The sequence below is a fragment of the Haplochromis burtoni genome, unplaced genomic scaffold (assembly GCF_018398535.1).
Source record: "Haplochromis burtoni strain Fernald_Lab_line unplaced genomic scaffold, NCSU_Asbu1 Contig_483, whole genome shotgun sequence".
Lineage (NCBI taxonomy): Eukaryota > Metazoa > Chordata > Actinopteri > Cichliformes > Cichlidae > Haplochromis > Haplochromis burtoni.
This window is the reverse complement of record NW_024582844.1, coordinates 41,098-51,514: the sequence shown is the minus strand read 5'-3', so window position 1 is coordinate 51,514 and position 10,417 is coordinate 41,098. Positions and strand designations below refer to the sequence as shown.

Sequence of the window (10,417 nt, the reverse complement as noted above, 5' to 3'; positions counted from 1 at the left end):
TGGCTACAACTGTAGCTGCCTCCACCAGTGTGTGGATGTGAGAGTGAATGAATAGTGGTATTGTAAAGCGCTTTGGGTGCCTAGAAAAGCGCTATATAAATGCAATTATTATTATTAGTATTATTTTAATTCTGTGCTGACGTGTTTGGAGGTCTCACCTTTTAGCTTCACCTTCAGCTCCTGGATCAGCTCCTGTTGTTGGGGCAGGAGGGCTGCAGGTGGACCAGGAGGCCCCTGAGGTCCTGGAGGGCCTGGAGGGCCTGGAAGACCATGCTGCAGGACACACAAACAGCAGTCAGGTACATGTGTCAGGAGGGAAAGTATTACTTATATTTAACAAATGATAAGTCCAGCAGCAGAATGTGTGACTAAGACGTCTTTGAATAACGAGCTTCAGCAGAGCAAAGCTGATGCACTCAAACACTCATCAGGTAATGATCAGAACTTCAGCTGCGGTGGAGCTCTCATATCTGAGCCACCGGATCTTTGAACTGGGCGCAGTTTTCCCTGCAGGGGAGCTTTCAACTGTGGGTTTCGGGTGAAGGTGTTTCTGACCTTGGAGGTTCTCCGGGGCCCTTTGCTTCTGCGGTTGTCCCCTCTGTTGGAGTTCCTTCTGAAGAAGAGCCAGGAGCTATGAGGAGACACTCTGCCCGACTCCGAGGAGGTCAGGTCCTGGAGGACACAAACCACACACACTGACTCATCAGCTCAGGCGCCATCTACACCACGCTGGCCCGCCTCAGCAAACCCTCGGCGTTCACGTGGAGCTCTGTGTGCTTTGTTCACATTATCGAACGCCAAACGTCAGTTAGCTGATGGATCATCAGGCTGATCTCAGGTCAGTTAAACTCACCTGCAGCTCTCCACTGACGGCCTCCTCGTCCTCCAGGATCTCCTGACTCTCCTCGCTCTCCACCTCATCAACGCTGGCAGCCTTCACCATCGTCACCATCATCATCATTGTGAGGAGCAGAGGGAGCAGCAGCAGCCCTCTGGCTCCTCCTGGAGCGCTCTTCCTTTGGGATAACCTGGCCAGCATGCTGTGTGTGGGCGGTGCTCAGGTGGGTACAGGTCTAAGAAGTTCCCATGATGCACCTCTGTGAGCCAGCGCCTCTGGGATCAGCGTGGAGGGATCTCCTGCTGAGTTTTGCTGGTAAGTCAGCGTCTGTCTGGGAGAAACCTCCTCCTGGTGGGTGGTTCGGGTGCTCCTCCTCCTGTCCTCTCTTCTCTGACGCTGCAGATGAGTGATGGCGTCTCTCCTGTAGGCCAGCATTTGCGTTCTGCTCCCTCTGCTGCTGCCTCTGCTCTTTATCTGCCTCTCTGACTCCTCCTCCTCCACCTCCTCCTCCCGCCCCTCCTCCTTCCTCCGTATCTCTCAGTGGATCTGAAGCTGTCAGTGTCTGTCTGCACTCGTTTCCTGAACGTCTCCCCAGCGTCTCTCTGTCTCTCTGTTTTATCTCCTCTCCCATCATTTGTCTTTCTTTGCTGCGTTTTTCTCCTCCTCCCTCCCACTCCTCCTCCTCCTCCTCCACATCAGCCCTGCTCCTGGGTCCTAATGTTTCCAGTCACAGCAAGCCATCTCTTTTTTTTTTTTTTTTTTTTTTTTTTTTTTTGGCCTGTCCCGTTTGGCTCTTTTGCCATCAGAATTGTTGTCTAAAGGCAAAGAAAGATACCCAACGGATTTACTTTACCAAACTGACCATCCCAGCCTTGCCGTAATGGTCCATTTGATTCACCTTTTATTGTTTATTTTATTTTCACTTACTGAATACGGGACAGACTTGACTGGGGGAAAGAAGGGGAGAAAAGAAAACAAGCAGAAGAGAACAAGAGTAATAGAATAAACAACATCACAATGATATATGGGAATATGACAGTAAATACTAAATATTAAACATTATTGTGCAGCACATAAGATCAACAGAACACAGTGTGCTTTGAGGTAGGAGCCAAAAAGGGTGTAGTTTGTGGGTGTGATCACCCGTGTGTACACCTGTGGGCATGGACGCGCTTGTTTTTTGTTTTGTTTTTTTAAAAGGTTCCTTCATGTAATAATCTGCTAGAGGGTGTGGGGGGGCCACAGCCCCGTCCTCCAGGGCGTGAGGCAGGTGTGGAGGAGATCAAAACTCCAGACATCCAGAGGCCCCCAGAACACAAGAGACCAAGGAAGACCAACAGAGGGGCAGCTGCGCCACTGTCCCGGAAAGAGCTGAGGAGAGTCCCAGATGAGGGCTCACTCAGCAGCCGCGGAGCAGAAGCCAGGGGGAGTTGCAGTGACGCGCCCGTGAGCTCCGCCGGCAGCCAGCTGCGCCTGAGTGACCGAGCCCCAGGCCGAGAGGCCGGGGGCACCCCACCTCCGAAGTGGCCCGAGCGAGCCCCAGGCTCCAGGCCCCGATAAGCGGCCGCCAAGGAGTGAGCCGGTGTGTACCTGGACGCCCATCCCCGGACACAAAGAACCACCAACGCACCGATGTCTGAGGGGGTCCGCCACTGGCAGGGGAAGTGGTGGTAGGGGGAGATAGGCCTCCAAACCTTGGAGGGCCTGAGATGTCCCCAGAGAGGTGGCGCCTGACACCCAACCTGACATATAGACACAGACATACAGGCACACACAGACACAAACATCCATTCCCACCCTCATGCTCTCATATGCACTTACTCCACACTCAACCAACGTGGAGACAGACATAAAGAGACGCTGTACACACGATCACACTCCCCAAGCGTACTCTACAAACCGGGTCTAGGTACCCTTGCCCCTGGAGGGGGGAACTGCACCCAGACCCAGGTGGTGTTTCCCTTTTCCCTGCGGTGGGGAGAGGCAGACCGCCCCGACTCCGCAGCAGCAGGAAGGCTCCACACTCCAGACCGCAGTCGGACGGCCAACTCCTCCTCCTAGCCCCCCGCTCCAGCAGGTCGCAGAGAACGGGGGTGAGAGAAGACTCCAAACCTCCCTCCACCCGCTTCATTGTAATGTTGATGCATGTGTGTTCTAAGGTGCATTTAAAACCCAGGAGGGCATGGTTCATGCCCATGTTTCCAGTCACAGCAAGCCATCTCATATACGATCATAGGCATGCATATGTGCCACAGATGAAGCTCTGCTGACGGCATTAAACCAGGTGTGCAGACACACCTGTGCCACACAGTGAGGGAGCGAGTCAGAGTTCTTATTCTGGAGGAAACCATGGAAACGTTCATGTTCACGAGCGGCCCCGCTGCTTATGACAAAACATTAGTAACGTGTGCCACACACTTTGTTAGGATGGCTGCGGTACGATGATACTTCCTGCCACACTGCAGACGGCTTCAGGGACACGAGACGGATGTCACGGAGTCGCCTCAGCCTCCAGATCTCAGTCCGATCAAACGTGCGATCGCCACGGTGACGGGCGTCATCGATCTGCTGCCGGCGTCTCGGCGAGTGAAGCCACAGCAGAGCATGAACATCTCAGTCAGTCGGCACCAGAACCACACAAACGCACAAACGCACAAACGCACAAACACGTCGCTGCATCATTAGATCACGGGTGTCAAACATAAGGCCCGGGGCCTGCTTTGAGCCCAGCAAAGGCTCCACTCGGCCCCACTTGGAAAATGTGAAGCTGGACTTCTAATACTCGTTCTGTATTTTAACTGAAATACAGAACGACTTCCTGCTTTTCGCCACTTTTTAAAGTGGCTGCAGAGAAAAAGGAAGAAGCAGCAGCTTCTTCCAAAAACCGCTGAGACTGCACGTGTTTACAGGTGTGCTGCAGGTGTGCACTCACACGAGGACACCGCTGTGGCTCTGCTAAATGTTTAACATTGTTAGAAATCCTGCTCCGGAGGTCAGGTTTCAGACGGAGGACGGAAACGCCGGCGTGGGTTTGACGTCATGCGCTCTCTCTCAGGGAAACCCTCCCTGTAGGAAGAGCATTAAACTGTTTCCCCTCCTCCTCATCATCATCATCATCATCATCATCTGAAGCTCTTTTCATGATCAGACTCATAACAGCTGAGGTCACACGGAGCAGGAGGAGGAGGGGCCCTGATTGTTGTTTAGAGACACTTTGTGATCGTCAGGCTCGGCGCCGCAGGCCGACTGTCAGGATCAGAGTGCGATGGCCGGGCTGGGCGGTGAGATCGAGCCCCGCCCAACTGCCCCTCAGATAAGGTGGGTGTGGTGTTCACTCTAACTGGATGATGAAAGTTTGTTTGGACGTTGGCGTCTGAGTGATGAAACGTTTCCTCTGAATCTGACTGAGGCTGATAGACACACACACACACAGACACACACACAGACACACACACACAGTCTCACATATACACAGACACACACTGAGTCACGTAGATTGTGCAGAGATATTCATGGGACCTTGTTTTTGTTATCTTTCTGTTTACCGTGCATTGATTTATTGATTTATTGATGTTCACATGTTCAGGCTTAATAAAATGTAAGAATGATTTAAAAGGTTGTTCTGAAGCACTGCAGGTCCTCTAACGTCCAGCAGGGGCAGCAGTGAGTCAGTCCCCAAAGAGTCCCATGTTAAAACATAAAACAAACAAGTTCACAGCCAGATACACAAACTGTTCGGTGGATCATTTCTCCCTTCATATCACCTGTATGGGGGGGAACCTATCCAAAACCCACCTGTTTAAAGCTTGCATTATTAGGGGCGTGGCCTCTGGACTGTGCTGTTATTAGCGTGGCTGCTGTGTGGTTCTCTGCAGTAGTGGGGCTCATGTTTTAAATTAGCACGTATCTGTGTGATGCTCCCAAACAGTCTGCACTAACCAGGCTGGCAAGGATCAGCTGTCATAACTCCACCCTCTCATCTAAATATGGTCACTAAAGGAAGCAAAGCCCAGCATGGAGCTGAGGGTCACTGAGCCTTCAGGACCCCAGTTTGGCTTCACATAAATTATTTTAAAGGTGATTTTAGAAAACTCAAAAAATATGAACTACAAAATGACGTTAGCAGGAGCAAAGTGATGAAATAAGACACCTGAGAGAGCGAGCAGGTGGCTGCAGGTATGACAGGTGAAGCAGCTCTAATCCTGCTAAGAGGATCAGTCTGCACACACACAGAGTGTAAGCTGGCTTTGCGTGCTGAGGATCAGCGTCGTGGGTCTGATGAGTGGAACTGAGGCATAATGGGAGCAGGCGCCGACTCGATGGGGACGAACCCCCCAAAACACCCTGACCTCTGAACCCGAGACACACAGCGAGCACGGTAAGTGTGTGTGTCTGTGTGTGTGAGAGTGTGTGTGAGAGTGTGTGTGTGTGCGTTACTGATATCACAGAGAAATCTGTTTGGCAGACCTCAGTGAGACACGTTGACCTTAATGACAGTTTGACAGAATCTGAAGGAACTGATCACATGTGTGTGTTCGTGTGTGTGCGTGTGTGTGCATCTGTGTGTGCGTGTGTGTGTGTAGGTGTCATGGATGCCGTAGATCCATCTCCTCTGCGACGTTTCGTCATTGCGAAACATTCGATCACCTCCATCTTTGACCAGCTGCTGGACTTTGTGAAGGATGGCTGCGCCTTTGTGGATGGTGAGAAACCCACACACTCAGAGCTGTAGGTGCTGTGATGGTGTATGTTCGTACAAACCGGTCTGCATGCTTCCTGGAGTCGTTCTCAGCATCAGGTCTGAAATGGGGACGAGCGTGTCCTGCCCACAGATGCAGAGCCTGCAGCCTCTCTGCTGACCGGCACGCACCTCCTGCTCTGTCTTTAAATAAATTCTGGCTTCTCTCTGTGTCTGATGCTGCAGTGGCCACAGAGCGGACGCCAAAGGTCATGCCGTTCAGTACGCAAGTAGCCTTTGATGCCCTGACATCAGGAACATCTGAAGCTCCTCTCAGGAAAACTCGCTGTCATTTTCATTGTCAGTTTACTCGCTGTGTTTGTTTGATGTCAGAGGCGTGGCGCAGCGAGGACCTGGGTCAGGTGGCCATGGAGGAGCAGAGTTTGGAGATGCAGAGCTGTGCCATCAAGCTGACGACCATCAGAGACGTCCTGCTCAGGAGACACATGAAGGTGGCGTTTTTTGGCAGGTGAGCAGTTTACAGAAACTGCAGAATATAGGCGGGTGAGCCTGCACACTGTAGAAAACATTGATTCAATTCAATTCAATTCAATTTTATTTATATAGCGCCAAATCACAACAAAAGTCGCCTCAAGGCGCTTCATAGATACAGAGAAAAACCCAACAATCATATGACCCCCTATGATTGATGTAGCTTCTAGGTTGGAGAAATGAAGCCAAGGTGCTGCATTCTACCTGAAGGCCACCAGATGGAGACAGCTACTAGTTATTTGCAAAGTGTGACTCTGCCCACATTATATCACTTCACAAAAAGTTTCAGTAACAGCAGAGTATAACAGTGAACAGGAGCTAACGGGGGCTAACAGGCGCTAACAAGAGCTAACAGGCGCTAACAGGTGCTAACGGGAGCTAACAGGCGCTAACAGGAGCTAACAGGCGCTAACAGGTGCTAAAGGGGGCTAACAGGAGCTAACGGGGGCTAACAGGCGCTAACAGGCGCTAACAGGAGCTAACGGGGCTAACAGGCGCTAACGGGGGCTAACAGGCACTAACTGTTAGCAGTGACCGTGGTCCACTTGATCCAGTGACTACAGAGACTGAAGTTTGTTTTATTGACCCAAAATACTGACAAGCATTCAAACATTTTCATATCTTGCCCAGTATCAACTGAGGGTTGTTGATAACATAAATATATCGTGTTGCGTGATGTTGGGGAGAATGCCATTGTTACTCTCCGCAGCATTAGTAAACACACTCAGAGGGCCTAAGCTAACGTTCATCTTCAGCCTTGCCGTGCCCAGTTTCTCCACATAATGAGTAAGATGCTTGTACTTCCTCTGAGAGAGAAAATACGCTTGTTTGTTTACTCATAGTTGCCGCAGTTTATCTCGTCTACATGATGCTCAGTTGGTTTTTTATCATGTCCAAAATGGCCGACAAGTTACTGTCACGTGCCAAGGAGTCACATGTCTGCAAAGCCTCTGTTGGTGCCCTAATCTGTGAGCCTGGTTCTGCTCACGGTTTCTTCCTGTTAAAAGGCAGTTTTTCCTTCCCACCATTGCCAAAGTGCTTGCTCATAGGGGATCACATGATTTCTGGTTTGCTTCTGTATGATTGTAGCATCTCTGAAGCTATTCCCAAAGTAAAGAGTGCTGCGCCCCCCTTAAAAATCAGGAAACCCCACAGGGTCCACCCAATCTTATAATGGATTTCCTTTGAAACGTCCATTCAAAAAACATCAACCCGCCTGCCTTCAGTATATTAGCAGTAAGTTTATGTCAGAGTAATGAGTGACATCACAAACTCAAGTGCTAATTCCCTTTTTATTTCTAAATAAATCGATTTATATGAATATTTAACAGAACATACACGTGAGTTATTTCCAGAGATGGGCAGTAATGTGTTACAAGTAACGGAATACAGTAACGCGTTACAAGTAACTACAAGTTACTTTTTTCGAGTAACAAGTAAAGTAAGGGATTACTATTGCAAAAAAGGTAATTAGATTACCGTTACTTTCCCGTAGGAACGCTGCGTTACTGCGTTACTAAAACCGTGATTTTTTTTGCGAGAATGTCTCATGACAGTGACGTAAGCGAGTGCGCCGTTGGTGACAACAGCTGTGTGCAGATCAACAATGGATCACATATTGATTGTGGGAGAGAGTATGAGCGTGCAGCGTTTAAAGCGTGGAAGTACTGACCTTACTTTGAGTTTGATTCCATAAAAAGTGACAAAAACATTAGTGTCCGCTGTGCGTGGGAAGAAAACTTCTTTTTACAGCGAAAAAACCCCTAAACTTCCAACAAGCACCGAGTAGCTACGACGTAATGGGAAACTCACAGAGAAACTCCCGTATCCTTCCACTGACCGCGGCACACCTGCACCAGGGTAAACCTCCGCCTACCACACTCCTGCTTTACAGGTGAAAATAGAGCAAAGGGACCGCTAAGTTTTTGACTTTATTTATTTTCTGCTGTGTTTTACTTGCATCTATTTGAAAGACTGAGTGTAAACACAAAAAATATTTTATTTTATGTGCTGGAATGTGCAGAAAATAGGTTTAAATGTTAAACTAATTTCTTCCAGTCAGAGAATGTTGCAGATAATTAAATGTTTGCTTGATGCATAAAGTTAAAAGATTAAAACTAATAAAACAAGTTTGATTACATTTTGTATGATGGATTATGTAGAAAAAGTAGAATTGGGCTGAAAGAGCTATCGCTTTATCACCTATTCAGGTTGTAAATCGTGTTTTTAAAAAGTAACTAAGTAACTAAGTAACTATTTACTTTTGAAAATAAGTAATCAATAAAGTAACGGGATTACTTTTTTGGGGACGTAATCAGTAATTAGTTACTGATTACTTTTTTCAACTTGACCAACACTGGTTATTTCAAACTGACTGCTGCAGGCACCTGCAGTACCTTTGCAGCCTACCAGGGGGCACCAGACCACACTTTGGGAATCCTTTTCAATATAAAGTGCTTTGAGGCGACTGTTATTATGATTTGATGCTATATTTAAAAAAATGAACAAGATCAAATTATATTAATTTATTTGACCTTTGACATCTGTGTTTTCGAGCTCAGTCATTCGTTCTGAGTCTTAATGAATATAGAATAAAGGCTGATATCACTCTTTGACCCACTGTGGCATTGGCTAATTTTCCAATCACAAGTCGTTAGCCGATGAGGGTGTGGTTCCTCAGTCAGACCCGCCCTTTCTCATCATATTGAATCACTGGCACAGTGAAAGCTCCACGTGAGCGATTTAAAACCATCCTTCAGCTCTTAAGGATGAAATTCTCCACAGAGCCCAAACAGTGAGTGTGTCCAGCTGTAAACATGTTGGGAGGCTGTTGGGACTGACTCACTGCTGCCCCTGCTGGACTATAGAGGATCTGTACTGTTTGTTGGCGCTCCATCTTTTAGCAGTACATGTTGATGCTTGTGATGTTTGAACTCATTTTTTACTTGAGACGGTGAAACAAAGAAATTGAGTTTGCATCAAAGGTGACGGAAGCTCGTAGTTCAGAGCTCCGGGGGTGCTGCGTTACAGTTACAGCCGTTTGTCCTCAGCTCTGATTCCAGCAGCAGTGTGTGTGTGTGTGTGTGTGTGTGTGTGTGTGTGTGTGTGTGTGGATAGAGCCTGATAAAAGCTGAGACCAGCTAACCGACGTTTGTTCTGTGAAAGCAGAGCTGAACACACTGATAAGGTTTATCTGCGACCTCCGGCTGAGGCACGCTCACAGTCGGACACGTGGATTTCTGCAGAAACTCATGATGTAACGACCGTCACTTGATAAACTGGGTGATGTAATAACTCGTCAGCTCTCACCCGAGGATGCTGAGGCCCTCTGACCTGTGGTGCTGCTCTTGTGCTGTCATACTGCTTCTTGCCCGACTTTGAAGGCCGAACCTGCTCGCTGTTTCGTTCGGTTTGAGCCACGATGATGCAGCAGGCGCTGAGATGAAGGTTTTGGTGTTAGTCAGCATCATTAAAGGTTTTCATATTAATTATAATGATTATACATTTGCTGTGGATCAGGACGAGTAACGGGAAGAGCACAGTGATCAACGCCATGCTGAGAGACCGAGTGCTGCCCAGCGGCATCGGTCACACCACCAACTGTTTCCTGAGCGTCGAAGGGACCGACGAAGACGAGGCTTACCTCATTACCGAGGCGTCCACCGAGAGGAGGAGCGTGACTGTGAGTGAGGTGACAGAAACCCTGCGGTGGTCACGATGCTCTTGACACGCCCGCTGGCGTGTGGTGATGACTCGCTGCCTCCTTCCTCCTCAGACTGTGAACCAGCTGGCTCATGCTCTCCACATGGATCCCACTCTGGACTCGGGTACACTGGTCAAAGTCTTCTGGCCTAAAAGTCGCTGCGCTCTGCTGAGAGACGACTTGGTGCTCATGGACAGGTAACACTCCCTCCTCCTGACCTTTGACCCCACTGATGACGATTCACTTAAATAATATTCTGTGTCAGAACCACAGGGTTCAGTTTCATCTGCATTTAGTCAAAGTGCCAGTACCAGTACTTACTAACACCGGTGACCTTTGACCTTTGACTCTTGGCCCAGCCCTGGGACCGATGTCACCCTGGAGTTGGACAGCTGGATCGATAAGTTCTGTGTGGACGCAGACGTCTTTGTTCTGGTGGGAAATGCAGAGTCCACTCTGATGAACACGGTGAGGAAACGACTCATCACACGACTCAGTCTGGTTGGCTGCGCGTGAGTGGCTGCGCGTGAGTGGCTGCGCGTGAGTGGCTGCGCGTGAGTGGCTGCGCGTGAGTGGCTGTCTTTGTTAAAGTGGAATAACTAATCCAATTCTGCCTGCAGGAAAAACTTTTCTTTCACAAAGTCAG

The 10,417-nt window shown here is 48.9% G+C and overlaps 2 protein-coding genes across 2 annotated transcripts in view; one reads left to right on the top strand and one right to left on the bottom strand.

The window, feature by feature from the left end:
* The window catches only part of si:ch1073-184j22.1 (erythroferrone), a gene marked incomplete in the record, with an annotated part of 20,008 nt that extends 18,520 nt beyond the window's left edge, over window positions 1-1,488 (bottom strand). Inside the window, 3 exon segments of the mRNA XM_005946384.3 lie at window positions 159-273; window positions 556-672; window positions 854-1,488. Coding sequence (XP_005946446.2) covers window positions 159-273; window positions 556-672; window positions 854-1,039 — 418 coding nt within the window.
* A 3,352-nt stretch (window positions 1,489-4,840) lies between these two features.
* mfn1a (mitofusin 1a) overlaps window positions 4,841-10,417 on the top strand; it is a 13,177-nt gene continuing 7,600 nt past the window's right edge. The window contains exons 1-7 of the mRNA XM_042213818.1: window positions 4,841-5,216; window positions 5,422-5,541; window positions 5,910-6,045; window positions 9,588-9,750; window positions 9,844-9,968; window positions 10,131-10,239; window positions 10,392-10,412. Of these exons, the coding sequence (XP_042069752.1) occupies window positions 5,427-5,541; window positions 5,910-6,045; window positions 9,588-9,750; window positions 9,844-9,968; window positions 10,131-10,239; window positions 10,392-10,412 (669 nt within the window). The 5' untranslated portion in view covers window positions 4,841-5,216; window positions 5,422-5,426. The remainder of the gene's footprint in view (window positions 5,217-5,421; window positions 5,542-5,909; window positions 6,046-9,587; window positions 9,751-9,843; window positions 9,969-10,130; window positions 10,240-10,391; window positions 10,413-10,417) is intronic.